General features: G+C 45.1%; 1 protein-coding gene across 2 annotated transcripts in view; it reads left to right on the top strand.

Moving 5' to 3' along the window:
* The window catches only part of TTC7A (tetratricopeptide repeat domain 7A), a 405,257-nt gene that overhangs the window by 138,944 nt on the left and 240,648 nt on the right, over positions 1-25,665 (top strand). For both annotated transcript variants that reach the window (XM_040430310.1, XM_040430311.1), the window contains exons 9-10: positions 4,300-4,437; positions 7,554-7,637. In XM_040430310.1, the coding sequence (XP_040286244.1) occupies positions 4,300-4,437; positions 7,554-7,637 (222 nt within the window). The remainder of the gene's footprint in view (positions 1-4,299; positions 4,438-7,553; positions 7,638-25,665) is intronic.

Raw genomic sequence — 25,665 nt, 5'->3', positions numbered from 1 at the left:
CTGAGCTGCCAGCTTGAAATAAATCTAGCAGAGAAATTGGGGCAAGGAATAGGGAGATATCTGGATCCATTAAAGCTAAGGGGCTGGTTCTAAGTTTGTTAGAAAGAGACTGTTATGTACAATATAATGTCGGATTTTTTTTTACATTAATCATGGGATAACCCCTTTAAAGGGCTTCTGTCACCCCACTAAACTATTTTTTATTTTTTTTGTGTACTTATAATCCCTATCCTGCGATATATCTATACATTATTTTATTAATCATTTTCGTTCAGTAGATATGTCAAAAAACGTACTTTTATAATATGCTAATTACCTGTCTACCAGCAAGTAGCCGCAAAAAACCGCCCCCTCCTCCTGTTGATTGACAGGGCCAGCCGCGATCTCCTCCTCCGGCCGGCCCTGTTAGCATTTCAAAACTCGCGCGCCTGTGTTGATTCGGCGCAGGCGCTCTGAGAGAAGGAGGTGCACCTGCTCCGATGACATGTGACGTCGTCGGCGCAGGCGCACTGAGGGAGTGCTGAGGAGGCGAGCCTCCTTATCTCAGAGCGCCTGCGCCGAATCAACACAGGCGCGCGATTTTTGAAATGCTGACAGGGCCAGTCGGAGGAGGAGATCGCGGCTGGCCCTGTCAATCAACGGGAGGAGGGGGAGGTTTTTTGCAGCTGCTACCAGCAAGTAGACGCCCTACTTGCTGGTAGACAGGTAATTAGCATATTATAAAAGTATGTTTTTTGACATATCTACTGAACGAAAATGATTAATAACATAATGTATAGATATATCGCAGGATAGGGATTATAAGTACACAAAAAAAAAAAAATTGTTTAGTGGGGTGACAGAAGCCCTTTAAGAGTATATTTTTTCACATTGTAGCCTATGGTTAACTGATGTCACTGTATGAAACAGGCTTCCATTACAGGAGTTTTTCAACAGTTTAATATGGACGGCCTAGACTCAGGATAGTTCATCAATATCTGATTGGTGGGGTCCGACACCCAGCAGCGACGCCGATCAGCGGCTTGAAGAGGCCACGGCACTCTGGTGAGCACTGGAGCCTCCTCACAGCTTACCAAGCACAGCGCCGTTCATGGCATAGTGGCTGTGCATGGTATCGCAGCCCAGGTGCGTTCATTTAAATGGGACTGAGCTGCGTCTAGGACATGTGACCAATGAATGTGATCTCATTGGTCTAGGAAGAGGCCGCAGCTCTCACCAGAGCATCACAGCTGATTGGCGAGGATGCCGAGAGTTGGACCCTCACCAATTAGATGACCAATCCTGAGACATATTAAATTCCCCTAAAACCCCTTTAAACCTATACATTTTGAAGTTTTCAACAGCTTTTCATGAAGTATCCACAACCCACAGGCTATAAAGGCATCTACCTGGGTGTGTCATGAAAAGCTACACGAAAACTGTACATTAGAAAGATTCCATTATAGTTGGTGACTGATGCCACAGCCTCCATTTCACATATACAGGTGAAACTCGAAAAATTTGAATATCGTGCAAAGTTAATTTATTCCAGTAATGCAACTTAGGCTACTTTCACACTAGCGTTCGGGTGTCCGCTCGTGCGCACCGTTTGAAGGGGCTCACGAGCGGCCCCGAACGCATCCGTCTGGCCCCAATGCATTCTCAGTGGAGGCGGATCCACTGAGAATGCATCCGCCTGCCAGCGTTCAGCCTCCGCTCCGCTCAGTGAGCGGACACCTGAACGCTGCTTGCGTTCTAAGTTTTAATGCAGACGCATCCGTTCTGAACGGATGCGAACGTCTGCATTATCGGAGCGGATCCGTCTGATGACACATCAGACGGATCCGCTCCGAACGCTAGTGTGAAAGTAGCCTTAAAAGGTGAAACTAACATATGAGATAGACTCATTACATGCAAAGCGAGATATTTCAAGCCTTTATTTGTTATAATTTGGATGATTATGGCTAAGGCCTCTTTCACACTTGCGTTGTCCGGATCCGTCGTGTACTCCATTTGCCGGAGGTGCCCGCCGGATCCGTAACACCGCAAGTGAACTGAAAGCATTTGAAGACGGATCCGTCTTCAAAATGCGTTCAGTGTTACTATGGCAGCCAGGACGCTATTAAAGTCTTGGTTGCCATAGTAGTAGTGGTGAGCGGGGGAGCAGTATATCTACAGTCCGTGCGGCTCCCGGGGCGCTCCAGAATGACGTCAGGGCCCCCCATGCGCATGGATGATGTGATCCATGTGATCACGTCATCCATGAGCGTGGGGCGCCCTGACGTCACTCTGAAGCGCCCAGGGAACCGCACGGACGGTAAGTATACTGCTCCCCCGCTCCCCACTACACTTTACCATGGCAAACAGGACTTTAGCGTCCCGGCAGCCATGGTAACTATTCAGAAAAAGCTAAACGTCGGATCCGGTAATGCGCCGAAACGACGTTTAGCTTAAGGCCGGATCCGGATCAATGCCTTCCAATGGGCATTAATTCCGGATCCGGCCTTGCGGCAAGTGTTCAGGATTTTTGACCGGAGCAAAAAGCGCAGCATGCTGCGGTATTTTCTCCGGCCAAAAAACTTTCCGTTCCGGAACTGAAGACATCCTGATGCATCCTGAACGGATTTCTCTCCATTCAGAATGCATTAGGATAATCCTGATCAGGATTCTTCCGGCATAGAGCCCCGACGACGGAACTCTATGCCGGAACACAACAACGCAAGTGTGAAAGAGCCCTTACAGCTTATGAAAACCCCAAAATCACAATCTCAGGTCCCCTTTGCTCAGGGGGTATGGATTAATTAGCTGACTAGAGTGTGACACTTTGAGCCTAGAATATTGAACCTTTTCACAATATTCTAATTTTAAGCTGCATTACTGAAATAAATGGACTTTTGCATGATATTCTAATTTTTCGAGTTTCACCTGTACATTGTGCGCTTTTCCCAGTATATACATTACAGAGGCCACAAATGCAATGTAAGAGACCGTTTCCACCTAAACCAGTGGTTTCTGTATGAACCATCCACACAGATGTGAATGTTAACTTGTAATTCATTCATTTTTCCCTCTGTTCATTCTAGAGTTAGGAGTCCAGTGGGCGGTCCTATTGAGTGATTGACAACTAGGAGTCCAGTGGGCAGTCCTATAAGTATTTGACAGCCTTCCCTGTATGAGTGTACATAAAGAGATAGCTGTACGTCACTGATAGGACCTCCCACTGGACTCTTTAGCATAGAAAGAGCAGGACCTTAAATGAATTAATTACAAGCTATACTGACTTTCTTTTCCTGCAAAGCTGTATATCGATCTGCTCAGCTCCTCCTGCTCTATAACCTGCTGCCCACAGATTGAACAGCATGTACAACAGGATTAGTTCATCTGCCCCATTGTGTTGCAAGGCTTGAGGGGCAGGTGCATGACGCAGGGATTCAAAGAACACCAAAAAGAGTAATTTCCTTACTGCTAAAGATCTCTCTATTCAAAGGAGCTGGCTAACATGGAGCAAGAAGTGTGCTGATAATTCAGATGAGGCTCAGGACCCCCTGAAGGCCCACTGCCACAGACTCCTTAAAGGGAATCAAATCCATCCTATTAAAACCAGCTTACATCTCTAATAAGCCCTTGGCAGCTGAATCTAATGTTCGTACGCCCTTGTCGCTCCGTAGCCTTATTGCAGAGGAAACAAACTTTTTTATCCCTAGGTGCAACGAGGGCCTTGCCGTTGCACCACTCACTCTCTACATGCCGTGCCCCCACCTCTTTGACTGAAAGGGCCAGGCATGTAGACTAATTAACGCCTGGCTGTGAAGTCTCTCGGCAGTGCGACTTCCACTGTGTTCGGCAAGGGATGGCGCTTGGGCCACGGAGCAACGTGGGAGCAAGAACATTGGGTTCAGCTGGCAAGGGCTCATCAGGATGGATTTGATGACAGATTCCCTTGAAATTGATTGCTCTGACCGATAGATCTGGTGTGGCAGCAGTGCTCTATGGGAATAGCGCCAGATCGGTGGAGGATGAGGCCATGGATGGTCCACAAGATGCTGCATCCAGAGTATTCCTTGCAATGCATGGGGCTAGCAGTGTACTGATCAGTGGCAGCCACAGGCACAGCTGGTAGACAGGGATATAGTCCTAGTATGTGCATTGCTGCGTCCCACTTCTTCCCACAGAGGTTTCTTTGCTGATTCACCTATGGTTAGCCTCTCGTCTCTTACAAATCCGCCAGGTCATCGTTCTTTTCTCTATTAGGGTCGATGGCTGACATGTATCTCCTTGTAAATCAATAGCAAATCACTTCCATGTTATCTGTTACACCAGGCCAACAGAGATGCCGTTATCAGCCGAGCTCCAGACCAGAAGGAGGACCGCGCTGTAAGCCTCCAGAACGCCTCCGCAGTCTACGACCTTCTGAGCATCACAATGGCCAGGAGAGGGCAGTACACCATGCTCTCGGAGGTACTGTGCTCCATTCCAGAAGACACCATACAGCCTACTGTAGTGCGAGACATAAAGTGCAGAACTCTGGTAATCGGGTCTCGTCTCTCAGCGACGCCAAGGATGTCATTTGACATTTTTCTGAGTAAGGCCTTATTCACACGTCGTGATGAAATCTGTCATAAGAGGGTCAGTGATTCATCCGTGAAGATTTCCATGAAGAATTCGTGTTAGGTCCTTGTGTCCGTTCTCTGCTTTCTATGTTCCACGGACTCTGCGCAGCCGAAGAGAAATTCCAATAAATAGTCAGTGAAACAAAGACGGCATCTGTGTTGGCGCCATGTTTTTCACGGCCCCGTAGACTATAATGAGCGTGATGGATCCGCAAAAACACGGACAAAACTAGGGCATGCTTCCGTGCAAAAACACAGATGTGTGAATACACACATTAAAATGTATTTGTACGAGTATTGTCCGTGGAGAACATGGACAGCACGCGCCCGTGAATCACTGACGTGTGTATAAGGCCCCATGCGAACTGCAGAGCTACGTCACAGAGGTTGTCCGGAGTGACAGCGGGCGCTGTACATGCCTCTGTACAGCCATGTTTTACCACGGTTCTACAACCTGGAGAGCAATACTTCTAGAAGTGACTTCCTCAACATGGCTGTAGTTCTGCTGTATTCTCGTCCTATCAGCCAAATGGCACAATGGGGGAGATTTATCAAAACTGGTGCAAAGGAAAAGTGACTTAGCTGCCATAGCAACCAATCAGATTCCACCTTTCATTTTTCAGAGCTGTATTGGAAAATAAAAGGTGGAATTTAATTGGTTGCTATGGGCAGCTGAGCCAGTTTTAATAAATCCCCCCGATTGTTCCTGGGCAGGAAATCCCCGTTTAGACCTCACAATGTGCTCCACAGAAATTATGGGGGAGATTTATCAAAAACGGTGTAAAGGGAAATTGGCTAAGTTGCCCATAGCAAACAATTAGATTCCTCCTTTCATTTTTCACAGCTCCTTTGGAAAATGAAAGGTGGAATCTGATTGGTTGCTATGGGCAACTAGACCAGTTCTACTTTACACCAGTTTGATAAATTCCCCCCATTGTTTCTGGGCAGGAGATCCCCGTTTAGACCTCACAATCTGCTGCACAGAAATGATGAGGGAGATTGATCAAAAATGGTGTAAAGGAAAACTGGCTTAGTTGCCCATAAGCAACCAATCAGATTTCACCTTTCATTTTCAAAAGGAACTCTGAAAAATGAAAGGTGGAATCTGATTGGTTGCTATAGGCAACTGAGCCAGTTTTCTTTTACACCAGTTTTCATTAATTTCCCCTGATGATTTTTGGTGCCGAGAGAAAGACACGATCACCCATTGAACGAGCACCTGTAACACGATCATTTCTACAAGCGCTCATCCCCAGTAATTGGCCCGATTATTGGACCTTTAGCTGTAAAATGTGTGTCATTTTATTGTAAAAATTCAGTTTTGTTACACAGTTTAATTCACACAGCACACTACAGGTGTGTAACCCGTGTGTGAACACCGTTTTAGGGTACAGCTACACAATGACACTGGTCAAGCGACAGAGGTCACCGCCTTCATAATAGGGGCATTGCAGTGTAACGGTGATCTGCAAAATTTTATTGGAAATCAGAGGTCGCAGTCGCGGCACATGTGACTCTCGCTGCTACCCTATTCATTTCTATGGGATCACCACTGCACTGCATTGCCCCTGCTATTTTCTCGCCGTGTAGCCATACCCTTAGGCCTCCTGCACACGAACGTGTGCTTCCCGTTGCCGTGTTGCGGGCCGCATTTGCGGATCCGCAATATACGGGCACCGTTCCGTGTGCATTCCGCATCACGGATGCGGACATATTCACTTCAATGGGTCCGCAAATCTGGAGATGCGGAATGGTGCAGAGCGGAACCCTATGGGAGCACTACTGAGTGCTTCCGTGGGGTTTCGTCCCGTACTTCCGTTCCGCAAAAAGATAGAACATGTCCTATCGTTTTGCGGAACGGCCAGATCGCGGACCCATTAAAGTGAATGGGTCCGCGATCCGCTGCGGCTTCCCCAGAGTCGGTGTTCGTGCATTGCAGGCCACAGCACGACCATGGGGCGCACACGTTTGTGTGCAGGAGCCCTTATGCATACGACTAAAGACACGGGGAAAGGATATGAAATTCAATCAGCTTCTTGATGGTTTCCAGAAATGAATATTTTTTCCTCACACTGCACAAGAAATAAAAAAATGAAAGTAAAAGTTAAAACATTACAAATTGTAGTCCGTGTATTAGTCTACATGCACACGACCGTATGTGTTTTGCTGTCCTCAAATTGCGGATCCGCAAAAAAAAAACAGCTGCCATTCGTTTTTTTTTTTTTTTTTGCGGATCCATTGTAACTGCCTAAAACGGACAAGAATAGGACATGTTCTATTTTTTTTCGGGGCTACGGAACGGACATACTGATGCGGACGGCACACGTTGTATTGAAATGAATGGGTCCGCATGCTATCTGCAAAAAAATGGAACGGACACGGAAACGAGCAACGTTCGTGTGCATGTAGCCTTAGGCCTCATGCACACGACCGTTGTTGTGTTCCGTTTTCCGTGATTTTCTGCGGACCGATTGACTTTCAATGGGTCCGTTGAAAACTCGGATAATGCACCGTTTGTCATCCGCGTCCGTGATCCGTGTTTCCAGTCCGTCAAAAAAATATGACCTGTCCTATTTTTTTCACAGACAACGGTTCGCGGACCCATTCAAGTCAATGGGTCCGTGAAAAAACACGGAGGCACCCAAGATTGTCATCCGCGTCCGTGATCCGTGTCCGTTTTTTTCCTATCATTTGCAAGGCAAACTTGACTTAGATTTTTTTTTCACTTTTCATGTCTGGTGATCCTCCAAAAATCAAGGAAGACACACGGAAACAGAAACGGATCACGGAACAACGGAACCCCGTTTTGTGGACCGTGAAAAAATACTGTCGTGTGCATGAGCCCTTATACAGATACTAGGTTTTAACTTTAGCTGATTATATAGCAAATGTTAATGAGAGGTGTTTGACTTGTGTCTGGCAGAATTATTGACCGAGTTTAATATTTTTCTCTTTCTCTGTCAGTGTTTGGAGAGAGCCATGAAATTTGCATTTGGAGAATTTCATCTCTGGTATCAGCTGGCGTTATCCATGATATCTTGTGGCAAGGTAAAGTTGTACACTTTGTTCATGTTTTTTCTGACTCGGACTGAACAAAACTAAAGCCTGTATTACACCTGACGATTTTTCGGCAGATGATAGCCAACGAGGGTAGTAACGTAGTAACACTCGATAGCGATCATCTTGCAGTGTAATACTGTCGCCGATTACAAACGCTTATTCATTAGGCTATCCAAATCTTTTAAGGCTGGGTTCACACGAGCGGATGTCGTGCGTGGCATCCGCTCCGTGAAAGAGTGCCAAGACCCGATGCAGACTGCAGAGGCACGGAGCATTAACATGACTGATAATGCTCCGTGCCTCTCTGTGATCTGTTTACTACGAAATCACAGTTGTCACTGTGATTTTGTAGTAAAGAGATCACAGAGAGGCACGGAGCATTATCAGTCATGTTAATGCTCCGTGCCTCTGCAGTCTGCATCGGGTCTTGGCACTCTTTCACGGAGCGGATGCCACGCACGGCATCCGCTCGTGTGAACCCAGCCTAACAGGTTAAAAAAATAATCGTTTGCAGGTGACAGATCGTGGTGTCCAATCAAGACCTGCTGCCGGCAAACAAGGATTCAGTGTAGGGAAGAGGGTTGGTATAACTATTTAATAGCAGCGGTCTCCTCCGCTAGTGAGCAGACAATTGCTGGGAAGGAAAGCTTCCTTCCCAACAATCGCCTATTAATTCGGGCTGTCTAATACAGCCTTAGGCCTCATGCATACGACCGGTTTTTTTTGCGGTCCGCAAAACGGATTTCCGTTGTTCCGTGATCTGTGACCGTTTTTTCTTCCGTGGGTCTTCCTTGATTTTTGGAGGATCCACGGACATGAAAAGTGAAAAAAAAAAAACGAAGTCCATTTTGCATTGAAAATTATAGGAAAAACGGACACGGATCACGGACGCGGATGACTATCTTGTGTGCATCCGTGATTTTTCACTGACCCATTGACTTGAATGGGTCCGTGAACCGTTGTCCGTCAAAAAAATAGGACAGGTCATATTTTTTTCACGGACTGGAAAAACGGATCACGGACGCGGAAGCCAAACGGTGCATTTTCCGATTTTTCCGCAAAAAAAATGGAAAACGGAACAACGGCCGCGGATGCACACAACGGTCGTGTGCATGAGGCCTTAGGCCTCGTTCACACTTCAGTGTTTGGTCAGTGATTTCCATCAGTGATTTCTGAGCCAAAACCAGGTGTGGGTCAAAACCACAGAACAGGTGCAGATCTATCCGTTATACCGTGGCTTCACTTTGGGTTTTGGCTCACAAATCACTGATGGAAATCACTGACCAAACACTGAAGTGTGAACGAGGCCTTAAAGGGATTGTCTCATTTCGGCAAATAGCATTTATTATATAGAGGAAGTTAATACAAGGCACGTACTAATGTATTGTTATTCACCCTGCAATCCATCAGTGGTGGTCACGCTTGCACACTATAAGAAAATGCGCCAGCATCTCTGGTGGCCAGGACCGTGGGAGCTCACATACACTGGTGCTTTTTCCTATAGTGTGCAAGCACAGCCACCACTGCTATTTGCCGGCGTGAGACATCCCCTTTAACAGTGAAGGCGCAGCTTTAAAGAGGTTGTGCAAGAATGGGGAGGGGGGGTTGGCAAACCCCCCACATGGCCTGTCCTGTAAAGGGAAGCTTACTTGCCTGCTTCCCTGAGTTGGCTCCCCGCACTTACTCCAGGCCTGCGATGCTTCGCCGGGCTCCCTCGCTGTAAACATCTGAATTGACATCCCCTGCAGCCAATTGATTGGCTGCTGGGGATGTCAAACCGGATGTTTACAGCTATGGAGCCCGACAGACCATCATAGGAGGTGGAGGAGAAGGACCTGAGAGCCAGTTCTGGAAGCATGCAAGTAAGCTTTCCTTTACAGGTCTGGCCAAGTGTGTGTCTGTGTGTCTAAGGGTTGTCCAATCATTAAATGTCATGTTCATAACGAATGAACAATGTTTTCCTTTTACATATCGTTATAAAGTTATTACAGTACATTTACCTACACAGTATGGTGCCACCTGGTGTTCAAAATGTATATTAATGCACGTCTGGCCACTGAGCTGAGGACTACTAGTCACACATGCTCAGTCACTCACCCACAACAATGGTCTCTGCATAGTGATCCCCTTGTTCACTGCAGGGCCCCCAATAGAAATCATGCTTGTCAGGCAAGGAACAGATCATTTGCAGTAGCATAAGTAAGAAGACTCCTTCTGCAAGGGATGTAAGAAGAGACTACATTATGATCCGCCAGAGGTGGAAGGAGACTGATTCTGTCCAGAGCCCACCCCCAGCATTCAGATTAGAAGCAGAACCATGGGAGAACATAAATTTATATCCTCTTTAAAGTGTAGCGGAATGCAACATATGTAGCCTTATTCAGTATAATGGAGCTTACTTTTTTGCCGGTCCATGAAGTGGTAGCGGTACTGTGGATATTTTGTGCAATGGATCGTCAAAGGTCCCTCACTGATCAGTAAGTTGTGGCAGATTGTAGTGATATAGTCAGGAAAAGGTTGTTTAATTTAAAATTGTTTTCCAAGTACTGCATCCCTTTCATTGTGCACCAGGCTCAGCGCAGTACTTTTTTGCAGTGGCTACGCCTGTTACTGCAGAGAGAGCGGCAGATGCAGAGAGGGCAGAGCCTCTAGGTGTAATGGCAATGCCCTCGTTGCTCCTTGAGGCTCATTTGCATATATTTAAACTTTAATTTTATGAGTAATGCGGACACATATGATCATGGGACCAACACAGATGCCTTCAGCTGCCAAGTGTACAAGTAACAGGTCAGTCAGTGTCATAGGTACAAAACTGCTGACAGATGCCCTTTAAAGAGACCAGTCCTGTACTGACACTTCCTCCATGGCATGAAGACTTATTGCCAATGCTCCATGGGAAAAGAATATGCAAAGAAGTATCGCCCAAGAAATAGACCCATCTCACTAACGCCACTTTGTGAAAATGACTGCTTGTTGGAAAGTTGCATTTTGACTCATAAGAAGCCAATTCCACAAGGTGGCGCTAGCGAGATGGGAGATGCATAGCTTTTTGCATATTCTCAGACATCCTAAGAGTGCGCCCTGCCTCTGCATATGTGTGCTGAAATTTGCAGGAACCGCATTCCTAAATGTTTTTCCCCAGAAGAAATAAAAATAAATCACTTTTATGTCTGAGGTTACATCACAGCTGATGTGAAGTTTGTATTTCCTAGCGGGTGAAATTTGAGACAAAGCTGAAACTGAGCTGTATCTGAAAATACCGCCATCGCTATTTGATGTCACTTTGCCAAGTGCCGGCCTGTTGCACTCTCATTAGCTGAACATGACACAATGAATCATCTGATGTCATATCATCCAGTGTGGGGTTGAGATAACTCCCCACAAATAACAGTTGCGCAGGAATCCACTACACCCATGTTCTCATAAATTATGTTATCCTGGAGTCAAGATTACAACAGTCGTCACATCAGATTTGACAAAAAGGCAATGAAAACCAGCAGATAACCATGAGATTGTGGGACAAGGGGCTATAGCTGCCAAATGTCCCTGATTCGCATTGACAGTTCAGAAAAACAGTAGAAGCGCTGTGGCCCCTGCAGAATACGGGACCCTATAAATCCATCCGGACGCTCTTGCACAAATGCCTCCTTCATTTCATGCATTGTAGACAGCATAGCAAAATAAGCTGTATTGTTATATATACAATTTTTGGAAGAAAATTGGGAGCCACATTTCATGTCAGTCAAGACTATAGCTTCCCTACTAGACAATGACCTGAACAGGACTGGATACTGCCTAATATACACCGATCAGCTGTAATATGAAAACCACCTGCCTAATATTGTGTGCTCCATGGCCCATACGCAGCAAGCCACAATGCTCTTTATTTTCATCTTTCCATCTTCCATCTTGTGGTACAGTAGCTGTTTTGTGTCATCGGACCAGATGGGCTAGTTAGTTGTCATTGGGGGTTTTGAGAGCAGGCTGAGGTGCTCTCCCCTGTGGATTTGCCTGCAATACTATAACTTGGAATATCTGTAGCTTTATCTGCACTTTCAGGGGCAGACTGGGACCTTAAAGGGGTTGTCTCATCATAGACTAGGACCTTAAAGGGGTTGTCTCATCATTGGGGGCATATCGCTCGGCTATTTTCGTTGGCCCCATAGAAAATGAATGAATGGAGGCTGGCTGCGCATGCGCAGTGCACTCTTCTTCACTTTCGGGGCTTCGTTCTCTATATAGGTGCGGGTCCCAGCAGTGGGACCCACATCTATAAGACAATGGGGGCATATCCTAGCGATATGCCTCCATTGTCTATGATGAGACAACCCCTTTAAAGTGGCCCCAGTGTTGTAGGCTGGTCCCAAATGATCGAAGATGGGGCAACACAAGTAGGCAGTACCAACACATGTAGATGGGGTCAACAATATCATAGTGTAGCCCAAAAATACTGCCCCAGCAGAACTAAACATCACAGTGCAGCACAATATACTGCCCCAGCAGACAGGTGCGGACTGGCCATAGACCCTACATTGAAATTTCCTGGTGGGCCCATGCCCTCCTCATGGGCCACTGGCAGGTACATAACACCCTGTTGCTCTCAGCATTACTTAACCACTTCAGCCCCCAGTGCTTAAACACCCTGAAAGACCAGGCCACTTTTTACACTTCTGACCTACACTACTTTCACCGTTTATTGCTCGGTCATGCAACTTACCACCCAAATGAATTTTACCTCCTTTTCTTCTCACTAATAGAGCTTTCATTTGGTGGTATTTCATTGCTGCTGACATTTTTACTTTTTTTGTTATTAATCGAAATTTAACGATTTTTTTGCAAATAAATGACATTTTTCACTTTCAGTTGTAAAATTTTGCAAAAAAAACGAGATCCATATAGAAATTTTGCTCTAAATTTATAGTTCTACATGTCTTTGATAAAAAAAAAAATGTTTGGGTAAAAAAAAAAATGGTTTGGGTAAAAGTTATAGCGTTTACAAACTATGGTACAAAAATGTGAATTTCCGCTTTTTGAAGCAGCTCTGACTTTCTGAGCACCTGTCATGTTTCCTGAGGTTCTACAATGGCCAGACAGTACAAACACCCCACAAATGACCCCATTTCGGAAAGTAGACACCCTAAGGTATTCGCTGATGGGCATAGTGAGTTCATAGAACTTTTTATTTTTTGTCACAAGTTAGCGGAAAATGAGGATTTTTTTTTTTTTTTCTTACAAAGTCTCATATTCCACTAACTTGTGACAAAAAATAAAAACTTCTATGAACTCACTATGCCCATCACGAAATACCTTGGGGTCTCTTCTTTCCAAAATGGGGTCACTTGTGGGGTAGTTATACTGCCCTGGCATTCTAGGGGCCCTAATGTGTGGTAAGGAGTTTGAAATCAAATTCTGTAAAAAATGACCTGTGAAATCCGAAAGGTGCTCTTTGGAATATGGGCCCCTTTGCCCACCTAGGCTGCAAAAAAGTGTCACACATCTGGTATCTCTGTATTCAGGAGAAGTTGAGGAATGTGTTTTGGGGTGTCTTTTTACATATACCCATGCTGGGTGAGATAAATATCTTGGTCAAATGCCAACTTTGTATAAAAAAATGGGAAAAGTTGTCTTTTGCCAAGATATTTCTCTCACCCAGCATGGGTATATGTAAAAAGACACCCCAAAACACATTCCCCACCTTCTCCTGAGTACGGCAATACCAGATGTGTGACACTTTTTTGCAGCCTAGGTGGGCAAAGGGGCCCATATTCAAAAGAGTACCTTTCGGATTTCACAGGTCATTTTTTACAGAATTTGATTTCAAACTCCTTACCACACATTTGGGCCCCTAGAATGCCAGGGCAGTATAACTACCCCACAAGTGACCCCATTTTGGAAAGAAGAGACCCCAAGGTATTCCGTGAGGGGCATGGCAAGTTCCTAGAATTTTTTATTTTTTGTCACAAGTTAGTGGAAAATGATGATTTTTATTTTTATTTTTTTTTCATACAAAGTCTCATATTCCACTAACTTGTGACAAAAAATAAAAACTTCCATGAACTCACTATGCCCATCAGCGAATACCTTGGGGTCTCTTCTTTCCAAAATGGGGTCACTTGTGGGGTAGTTATACTGCCCTGGCATTCTAGGGGCCCAAATGTGTGGTAAGGAGTTTGAAATCAAATTCTGTAAAAAATGACCTGTGAAATCCGAAAGGTGCTCTTTGGAATATGGGCCCCTTTGCCCACCTAGGCTGCAAAAAAGTGTCACACATCTGGTATTGCTGTACTCAGGAGAAGGTGGGGAATGTGTTTTGGGGTGTCATTTTACATATACCCATGCTGGGTGAGATAAATATCTTGGTCAAATGCCAACTTTGTATAAAAAAATGGGAAAAGTTGTCTTTTGCCAAGATATTTCTCTCACCCAGCATGGGTATATGTAAAATGACACCCCAAAACACATTCCCCACCTTCTCCTGAGTACGGAGATACCAGATGTGTGACACTTTTTTGCAGCCTAGGTGGGCAAAGGGGCCCATATTCCAAAGAGCACCTTTCGGATTTCACAGGTCATTTTTTACAGAATTTGATTTCAAACTCCTTACCACACATTTGGGCCCCTAGAATGCCAGGGCAGTATAACTACCCCACAAGTGACCCCAAGAAGAGACCCCAAGGTATTCGCTGATGGGCATAGTGAGTTCATGGAAGTTTTTATTTTTTGTCACAAGTTAGTGGAATATGAGACTTTGTATGAAAAAAAAAAAAAAAAAAAAAAAAATCAGCATTTTCCACTAACTTGTGACAAAAAATTAGAAATTCTAGGAACTCGCCATGCCCCTCACGGAATACCTTGGGGTGTCTTCTTTCCAAAATGGGGTCACTTGTGGGGTAGTTATACTGCCCTGGCATTTTCCAGGGGCCCTAATGTGTGGTAAGTAGGTAAATGACCTGTGAAATCCTAAAGGTGCTCTTTGGAATATGGGCCCCTTTGCCCACCTAGGCTGCAAAAAAGTGTCACACATCTGGTATCGCCGTATTCAGGAGAAGTTGGGGAATGTGTTTTGGGGTGTCATTTTACATATACCCTTGCTGGGTGAGAGAAATATCTTGGCAAAAGACAACTTTTCCCATTTTTTTATACAAAGTTGGCATTTGACCAAGATATTTCTCTCACCCAGCATGGGTATATGTAAAATGACACCCCAAAACACATTCCTCAACTTCTCCTGAGTACAGCGATACCAGATGTGTGACACTTTTTTGCAGCCTAGATGCGCAAAGGTGCCCAAATTCCTTTTAGGAGGGCATTTTTAGACATTTGGACACCAGACTTCTTCTCACGCTTTGGGGCCCCTAGAATGCCAGGGCAGTATAAATACCCCACATGTGACCCCATTTTGGAAAGAAGACACCCCAAGGTATTCAATGAGGGGCATGGCGAGTTCATAGAAATTTTTTTTTTTTTGGCACAAGTTAGCGGAAATTGATATTTTTAATTTTTTTCTCACAAAGTCTCCCGTTCCGCTAACTTGGGACAAAAATTTCAATCTTTCATGGACTCAATATGCCCCTCACGGAATACCTGGGGGTGTCTTCTTTCCGAAATGGGGTCACATGTGGGGTATTTATACTGCCCTGGCATTCTAGGGGCCCTAAAGCGTGAGAAGAAGTCTGGAATATAAATGTCTAAAAAATTTTACGCATTTGGATTCCGTGAGGGTTATGGTGAGTTCATGTGAGATTTTATTTTTTGACACAAGTTAGTGGAATATGAGACTTTGTAAGAAAAAAAAAAAAAAATTCCGCTAACTTGGGCCAAAAAAATGTCTGAATGGAGCCTTACAGAGGGGTGATCAATGACAGGGGGGTGATCAATGACAGGGGGTTGATCAGGGAGTCTATATGGGGTGATAACCAGTCATTGATCACGCCCGTGTAAGGCTTCATTCAGACGTCCGTATGCGTTTTACGGATCCGATCCATCTATCAGTGCATCCGTAAAAATCATGCGGACATCTGAATGGAGCTTTACAGGGGGGTAATCAATGACAGGGGGGTAATCAATGACAGGGGGGTGATCAGGGAGTCTATATGGGGTGATCACCACAGTCATTGATCATGCCCCTGTAAGGCTTCATTCAGACGTCCGGATGCGTTTTGCGGATCCGATCCATCTATCAGTGGATCCGTAAAAATCATGCGGACGTCTGAATGGAGCTTTACAGGGGGGTAATCAATGACAGGGGGGTGATCAGGGAGTCTATATGGGGTGATCACCACAGTCATTGATCACGCCCCTGTAAGGCTTCATTCAGACGTCCGGATGCGTTTTGCGGATCGGATCCATCTATCAGTGCATCCGTAAAAATCATGCGGACATCTGAATGGAGCTTTACAGGGGGGTGATCAGGGAGTCTATATGGGGTGATCACCACAGTCATTGATCATGCCCCTGTAAGGCTTCATTCAGACGTCCGGATGCGTTTTGCGGATCGGATCCATCTATCAGTGCATCCGTAAAAATCATGCGGACATCTGAATGGAGCTTTACAGGGGGGTGATCAGGGAGTCTATATGGGGTGATCACCACAGTCATTGATCACGCCCCTGTAAGGCTTCATTCAGACGTCCGGATGCGTTTTGCGGATCCGATCCATCTATCAGTGGATCCGTAAAAATCATGCGGACGTCTGAATGGAGCTTTACAGGGGGGTAATCAATGACAGGGGTGTAATCAATGACAGGGGGGTGATCAGGGAGTCTATATGGGGTGATCACCACAGTCATTGATCACGCCCCTGTAAGGCTTCATTCAGACGTCCGGATGCGCTTTGCGGATCCGATCCATCTATCAGTGGATCCGTAAAAATCATGCGGACGTCTGAATGGAGCTTTACAGGGGGTTGATCAATGACAGGGGGGTGATCAGGGAGTCTATATGGGGTGATCAGGGGTGATCAGGGGCTAATAAGGGGTTAATAAGTGACGGGGGGGGGGTGTAGTGTAGTGTAGTGGTGCTTGGTGGGACTTTACTGAGCTACCTGTGTCCTCTGGTGGTCGATCCAAACAAAGGGGACCACCAGAGAACCAGGTAGCAGGTATATTAGACGCTGTTATCAAAACAGCGTCTAATATACCTGTTAGGGGTTAAAAAAAAACACATCTCCAGCCTGCCAGCGAACGATCGCCGCTGGCAGGCTGGAGATCAACTCTCTTACCTTCCGTTCCTGTGAGCGCGCGCGCCTGTGTGCGCGCGTTCACAGGAAATCTCGCGTCTCGCGAGATGACGCATATATGCGTGACTCTGCGCAGGGCTGCCACCTCCGGAACGCGATCCTGCGTTAGGCGGTCCGGAGGTGGTTAAAGAGGTTGTCTCACTTCAGCAAGTGTTATTTATTACGTAGAAGAAGTTAATACAAGCCACTTACTAATGTATTGTGATTGTCCATATTGCTTCCTTTGCTGGCTGGAATCATTTTTCCATCACATTATACACTGCTCGTTTCAATGGTTACGACTACCCTGCAATCCATCCGTCATGCTTGCACACTATAGCAAAAACCGCCAGGACCAATTTTTTTTTTTTCCTGTAGTGTGAAAGCATGGCCACCACGGATGGATTGCAGTGTGGTCGTAACCATGGAAATGGGCAGTGTGTAATGTGATAGAAAAATGAATCCAGCCAGCAAAGGAAGCAATATGGACAATCACAATACATTAGTGAGTGCCTTGTATTAACATCCTCAACATAATAAATGCTATTTGCTGAAGTGAGACAACCCCTTTAATGATAGGTGCATCAGGTACTTACGTATGCATCTGGCCAGCATCCGCAGGTGCCCTCCTGAATTCAGCTGGTGATAGGGCGGTATTCTGTGCTGCACTATGGTATTGCTGGCCCCACCTACTTCTGTTGTCCCTGCCTACTTGTGGCTTGTGTTGTTCCTTCTTACCTATGTTGCCCCCGCCATCTGTCAATTTGGACTCGCCTACAACATGGGGCCCCTTTCAGTTTTTTTCCCAGGGCCTCTTTATGTTCCCAGTCCTCCCCTGCCAGCAGAACTAAATACCACAATATACTGCCCCAGAAGCTGTATATGGATGCTGTGGTGACCATCAATAGCTGCACTTTCTGGGCCGCACGGTGGCTCAGTGGTTAGCACTGGTGGCTTGCAGCGCGGGGTCCTAGGTTGGAATCCAACCAAGGACAACATCTGCAATGGAGTTTGTATGTTCTCCCCGTGTTTGCGTGGGTTTCCTCCGGGTTCTCCGGTTTCCTCCAACACTCCAAAGACATACTTTTGCAGGTGCTGCAGAAAGAAGAGGATACCGGCTGTGTGATCAAGTGGATGAGGTGAGTTTTTATTATTATTTTTAATCCCTCAATGGCTATTTTATTTAGCATTCTTTCTTAAGAATGCTATTATTTTCCGTTATAACGGAAAATAATAAAATCCCCCGAACACAAACTTCAGTGAGAAAGTCCGGGTTCAGGTCCGGGTACCCAAACTCGCAAAGTTCGGTACGAACCCAAACTTCGAAGTTCGGGTTTGCTCAACCCTTCTCACTGCCTATCTCCGGTGGTCATCATGAGTGCTTTCATGACACTAACCATACCGGGAACACCCCACAAGACCTACCATTTTGGAGATGTTTTGACCCAGTCGCCTAGCCATCATTTGTCTCTTGTCAGAGTTGTTCCGTTCCGAGGCTCCTTCAAACAGCTGAACATCGGGGGTGCTGGAAGTCGGACCCTCACTGATCTATATTTATGACCTATCCTGCGGATAGGCCATAACTAGTTAAGTTCCTTTAAATCCTTAAAAAATGTCCCTTTTTATGGCCTGAGAACAGGGGTGGACTGGGAATGTAAGGTGGCCCTGGAAAAAGCCTTAAAGTGGCCCCATGTTGTAGGTGGTTCCAAACTGACAGAAGGACAAGCGTTTCCAAATTGACACTATCTTGAAGACGGTGATATAGTTGAATTCAGGAGGGCATCTGGGGCTACTAGTCAGGTGCATAAATACCTGATGTTCCTAGCATTAATTAATCATGAGAGAATCAGATTGTTAGGTACCCGGCCGGTGGCCACGAGGAGGGCACTGGCGAGCTCCTGGGCATCGGCCCACCGGGAAATTTCCTTGAAGGGTCCATGGCCAGGCCGGCCCTGTCTGTGAAGCGTACACTGATTGATGTTTTTTTGTACACCAACCTGTATTAACTAGGAGACTGCAAGTCATCCTCTAATCCTGAGATGACAGCAGGCAGCAAAGTGATGACACCGATACCTCGCCTGACTGATTTCCTCTAGTATGTAAACATGTGCTGGCATTAAATTCGTTGTTTTATGCGGCTCGGTATTACACGGGATTTGATAGCACATCTGCATGTTTGGATTAGCTCCTTGCCAATTTAATAGGTATCAACTAATTAGCTTCCCTTTAAAGCCACATAATCCCATTTGCTTTCCCCAGCTCTTACATTTGTCAAAATGTACAAATGGTTTTGAAAATTGATATGAGCTGGAAATAGTCAAAGCCTTGTAAGGATAAGAGGGGATTCCTGGTGCTGTATGATCCCCCTATGTTCAGTATTTCATATGCAGTCCCAAAGGATTCCTGTCCTAGTGTCTGCAATGCGTCATTCTGCTCTTGGAAACCAAGCCATACAGTGTGCTTAATATCTGCCGGTGAAAGCTTTCGGAGGGGTCCGTAAGAGGATGTAATCAGTCGTAATAAAATCCAGTGGGTGAAGAGACAGGAGAATTTTTAATTTTTGCCCTTCATCTCTGCTTGTATGTTCAGAAAACTACACAAGGGCCTGTCACCTGCTGTTACCATTATTTCATTGCTTCGAAACCGGGTCCTGCTGGCACTGCAGACAGTGCCATGTATGTGGGGGGCGAGAGCAGGGAGAATAGGAATAGTGGCATTCCTCACCCTGGCGCTCCCCTGGCTGTGTAGTGATGGGAGGGGAGCACCCCTTCTTCTCCTCTGGGCACACCCTAAATTTTTTGGGTCTCCTTCCTGGTGGTAGCTGGTGTGCCCTTGGTGTTAGAGGGCAGGCAGAGGGCCAGCGGAAGCTGGAGGCAATGACCAGGCCCACTTGGTTGTAAGAAATCAAGTCTCTCTTAACTGAATATATGATGGGGGTTGCAGTACAAATGCAATCAATAGGCACAGTTCTCAGGTATTTCACAGGGTGGTTTTCCCAAAGGCTGTATATAGGAGGTAGCTGTATTGATGGTTCTCCCTGAGTCTCTTTCTACAGGTACTATCAATTTCCCCAAATTGACCAGAGGTTCGCAATCTCTCTCAATATACTTGGGATGCAGTCCCAGATCGGATGACGAGTACGTTTCGGCAGTGTGGGGGTTGCCAGAAACAATTAACCCTCACCACGTGCTATAAAGTGTAAAGCCATAGGCATGCATTACCTTCCAAGCTCGGCCTTAAATTGATCCTCAACCTTCTGCAAATATTGAATGCTTCCTTCCCATAGAGAATAAAACATAGTAAAGTTGCTTTTCTGGCAAATTTCACTCTCAGGAATGGTGTTTTCTTGGATAACTTCTGTCTTGGTCTATTTTTCAGCAGCATACAACAAACAGGTCTTGTCTCTAGCTTGTTCACTAGCAGACTCGCTATAAACTACGGGGGCAGGGCCAGCATGTCTAAGACCTATTTCCTACCCTTACATAGCCTTTTGGGATACACAGTGAGTGCCCAGATCATTTTGGTAAATTTTTTAACAGCTTTTTAAAGTGTGGACCATAGTATTATCCCTTTAGCAGTGAACCAGTGGGTCATTGCATATGTCCCATGTAAAAGGGTGAAAGACATTTTCACCCGCAGCCTACATTTGTATTTATGGGTAAATTATATTCATTGGTGGCGCAGTGGTCACGGCCCCTCCCTTCCGCCTCAGTATTAAATTCTCATTGGTGTCCAGCGGCAGGTGCCTCACAGTGGGGAAGGAGGGAGGGGGAGCTCCCTCCTTGTCCACTGTTCTGCTGAGGAGAACATGGGGCGTGCCCAGGTCGGCGCAGCCTAGAATTGGAAAGTGGCAAATCCCGGTATCGTATCGATCTGGGTACAAAAGTATCGATTGGATAGCGAAAATTCAATGCCCGGTGCAACCCTAGTCCACATTTATCTGTGGGGAAATTTAAAAGAGAAAGTGTCCGTTAACAATCCACATTCCCTGGAGGAACTCAAGGAAAACATCACAAAGACTATCGGCAGCATCACAAGCCGTATCAGCCAACATAATCCGACGTGCCCAAAGATTGATACACATGAACGGGGGCCACTTTCAGCATCTTTTGTGACTTGTGGGTAATTAAAAGAAAACAGTCCTCTTGCTCGTTCATCTTGTCATACTATCGCTTGAGGTGGGCTACTTTTTCGTGGGGCATCCTGTCCAAAAACATTAAGATCCAGGTGCTGGTTCGAGAAACGTAGAATATTTTTCATGGGAAAAATACTGTACTATCAGAAATATTTTCTCATTTTTTTCATCCACATTTCAATGCAGGCAGAATGTAAAAAAGAGCATTGGGCAGATTCCATCCTTTTTGGACAGCATTTCAGCCCAGCTATTCTTACACCCACCTTCTCCATCTAAGCTTTATTTTTCCTGGCAACGTGGCCATTCTCTGACTGTAACTCGTTACATAAGAGTGCGGAGAAATCAGAGCCCAAGCCCATTCAGATCACAACAGTAACGCAGTTTTATAAATGACAATTCAAATGTTTGTGACATTGTTCGGTTTTCCTCTCATTTAAAGGGTGGTGTAAGTTTTGAAAACCTATTTCCATGCAACCTATTAGATAATGCTAAGTTACAGGGGTGAACCCATAAAAAGTATTACATCTAATAGGTGTGGCATGATTTGGGTGGGAGGCTTCAGCAAATTTGAGGGCATGACCGCACGTTAATTTGAACTTGCTGCGGCCCCTAAACATCTAATGTCTAGGGCCACCTACACCTCATAGTTTCCCCACAGATTACTAATGATTTCTGGGGTGGAAGTAGTCCCAAGAGTGGCAACCTTTCTGAAAAGCGTATTCAAATGGGACCCTTCTAACAGTTAGGGATTTTCGCAACCCTTGCTTGGGGTCACTTGTAGTACCACTGGGAAGTTTCAAGAAGAAATTTGCTACTACTGATTGCTACCACCAATGTGACTTAGGTTATTACCACACGACTTGGTCGTTCCGCAGTTGCTATGTGGCTACGTTGAGGTCGAGTACCACAGGGCTGTAGGGGCCGCAGCAAGTTCAAATTAACGTGCGGTCATGCCCTCATATTTGCTGAAGCCTCCCACCCAAATCATGCCACACCTAATGCTACCTCTGAACACCACTTCAGGCCTTGCAGTCCATGTTGTACCATGAATGGCTATGCAGCCCTTGCATGCAGCAGCAGAACTGTCATAAATACATTGTGCAGCTCATCGTTAGAGGTGTACGACATTGGGTGGGTTTCCGTCTTCTACTTCAGTTTAGACCAGTTGCTAAGAAACCAGCGTTAGAGAAGTCTGTTTGTCTTTGCCGGATGGCTGGGAGCCTTGGGAGAGAAGATTCCTCATATGGCTCCTTAAATAGAATCATCGAGGGAATGAAATTCTAAAATATTAACTGTTTCCTTTGGCGAGCAATGTGATTATAAGGGTCGGTAGTTTTGAGCACGCTCACAACGAGCCCTTTGAAAAAAAAAAAAAAAGTAATTACTTCTGCTGCCGTTAATGACTTATGGCTGGAAATTGCAGAACTTGTGGAGATGTTAGTGAGGAAATAATTGTAGTCTGGTAATTGTATGACATAGCTACATTTCAGATGTGGATTACAGCTCTGCCCCGTTAATGGTGCAATTCACATTTAGAATGCAAATAATGTGATTATCTAGTAATATATTATGTGGTTGTACTGGCAGAGGCCTGTTTTAGTGCTAGCAAAGCCAATGCTCTGTCTGGTTTTCACCTTTTAACTCCTATAGAGGGATCTGGCCTTCACTGCAGGGGACCCACCAGAGCGCTACCAATTAGAATAGTCCCAATGTACTTGGCAGCTGACCCACAGGGGTCAGAGACACCAGTCTGAAGCACCAAGGGGTCAGGCAATATGTTGGTAAACAGGCAGAGGTCAGGGCAGGCAGAGTTCTTACAATTGCGGGAAACTAATCCAAGGTCAGTACAGTAGACAGGTCAAGGTCAGGGCAGACATTGCAGTAACAGAGTCGGTTAACAGGCAGAAGTTAGGTACACGGGTAGACAGAATAGCACACCTTCATTGGTAAACTAGAAATCTAAGGTAAGGAAGAATTGAGAGGTCAGTCCAACATTTATAGTGGAAGCTGATTAGCAATTGGAAGTAACTATGCAACTGAACAAGGAGAGGAGGGGAGTAGTGGTGACAAAAATGGAAGTAGTAGTAGTAGTAGTTCAATTAGTAATTTTCCTAATAGAAGTAGCGGGGCAGTGACGAACACAGGCCGCCGATGTAACAGAGAGTACCTAGAGGGGAACAGATTATTTACAAATTTTTGCTTAACATTTTTTACAAACGTTTTCTTATGGACCTACATCTTTCTCCACAGTCTCTTCAAACAGCTGATTAGCAGAAAAGCCAGAAAACTATTTTTAGAAGGTTACACTATTAGTGAAAAGTGGAGCAAATGAATGGCCTATAACAGTTAGAGGGTACATATGGGTAGTATGCCTCAACATACCTTTTTTTGGTGCAGTTCAGTGTCATAATACAGATGTTTCCACCCTAACCGTAGCTCAAATTTGGTTAAGGACAATCTTTTATGAAAAAATTCTATACACTATCACAACATGCTAGCCAAACCCTTGACAGGCTGCAATTTCCAGAACAACCACTGGGTGTCCACACTAGAGATGGCCTTGCGGTTCGCCTGGCGGTCGTTTCGCGGCGAACTTTGCGTGTTCGCGATTCGCCGAACATATGGAGAAATTTGCGCCCGCCATATTCTTTTACATTGTGAAGAACTTTGACCCATGACACATCCATCAGGTGGTACAGGACAGCCAATTGAGACGTTTCAGCACATGGACATATCCCCTACCTTATAAATAAACCCGATCTGGCTGCCATTTTACATTCAGTGTTTTGCCAGTGTAGGGAGAGGTTGCTGTGTGGACAGGCTGTTAGGGACACCAAACGCTAGCTAATAGGGCCACAAAAGTCATTTTAAGCACTATTTTTATATAGGGTAAGGTTCTGGATGGGGTCGCTCTTATCAGGGCGGGTGGTCTGTGGTTAGGCTATCAGGGCCAGAATAGCACCCCCCCCTGTAGGGCAATATCAGGGACAGTTCTTTGCCCACCCTGTCCTTCAATACCACATCATCATCTAGCCCAGGGATAGATGTTTTTTGCTTTCCCTCCGGGATTCATGAATGTGCACTGGGACCCCCCGGATTGGACATATGGTTTCTGATTTAGTGCCGCCGAGCACTTGTTGTTGCCTACCACATCTATGCTTTTTGGTTAACTTTAATAATTTCATTTATTTTCATTTTGAGGGATATCTTTTCCATTCACACGTCCACAAAATGGGTCCACATCCGTTGCGCAATTTTTGCGGAACGGGTGCAGACCCATTAATTTTCAATGGGGCCGGAATGTGCTGTCCGCATCCGCATTTGTGGATCCGCACTTCCGCATCCGTTCTTCAGTTTCGCAAAAAAAATAGAACATGTCCTATTCTTGTCGGCAATTGCAGAATGCAGATTAGGCATTTTCTATTTTAGTACCGGTGATGTGCGGTCCACAAATTGCAGAATGCACTTTGCCGGTGTCCGTGTTTTGCGGATCCGCAAAACACTTACGGACGTGTGAATAGACCCTCATAGTAAAATTATTAAAGGTTATGTTTTATCTTTATGTATATTCTAATGGATTGCCTTCCTTGTACAATGTTATAATATAATTTCTATGTTAGAAAATATATTATAGTGCATTTGTATTGTGCGGCAGTTGTGTGCGGTTCTGCTGCGATACTGCAGGTATATAGAGGGACAAGCGTTATTGGAACAAATAATTTCTACTGGTGTGATATACCAGTCGTCCCCCAAAAAACTGATTGAAGCGGGGTGTTATATACCAATATACTTTCTTTATAGTGCATTTGGGTACTGTATAGTGCATTTGCGCATGCGCGTACGTGAAAATTATATTGCCAATATTTCGCATTGAAAAAATAAATGGAGATCACAAATTCGAATAATACATCTGGTATGTCACTGTCCATGTTGTGGGACTATTTGTGCACTTCTAGTAATTATTTCTTAGCTGCAAATATGAGCTGAAGGTTTTTCAGGTTCGCCTGCCATTAAAATGAATGGGACCCGCCGCAAACTTGCGGTTTGCAAACATTTGATCGCGTTTGCGAACTGTCCCGGCAGATGTTCGTCCATCACTAGTCCACACATAGACCCATATAGGATAGACATCTTGTGACACATTATCACCAAAACATATAAAAAAAAAAAAAAGTTGGTCACCTCACACTATGCACCTTGGGATATGGTAAGCCAAGAGGAAAGAATAGGAAGGAGAAATCTGTATACATAGTCCTTGTCTCCACCTGTATAGGCACATTTATGTTATTCAAGTTGTTCGTATTTTAATGTTTCTCTTTTATTAAGAAGATTTACCCAGAAGATTTCCCTAAAAGGTGTGCTGTAAACAGCTGTGCACCCATTATGTCTTCACTGAGCTAGACTGGTGCTAAAAGCTAGCTGATTCCCTCATATCAAAGTGATGAAATAACTTGTAATGGATATGCACAGTCAGAGTGCAGTGGATTTATAACTTTAGTTTTATCTGGTGACACGTCTGTTACTTAGAGCAAAATGACTTAAATTAGATATATTGACCTCTCACTTACTTCAATATTCTCAGCACTTATTTTTTCTGCAACATTTGCTGAGTTTCCTCTATCTTGTGTGACACAGTGAGAGTTTTTTTCTGGGAAAACAGGTAT

This window comes from Bufo bufo, chromosome 4, assembly GCF_905171765.1.
Source record: "Bufo bufo chromosome 4, aBufBuf1.1, whole genome shotgun sequence".
Taxonomy (NCBI): domain Eukaryota; kingdom Metazoa; phylum Chordata; class Amphibia; order Anura; family Bufonidae; genus Bufo; species Bufo bufo.
Note: the sequence above shows the minus strand (reverse complement) of the source record. Positions and strands in the feature narration are given on the sequence as shown.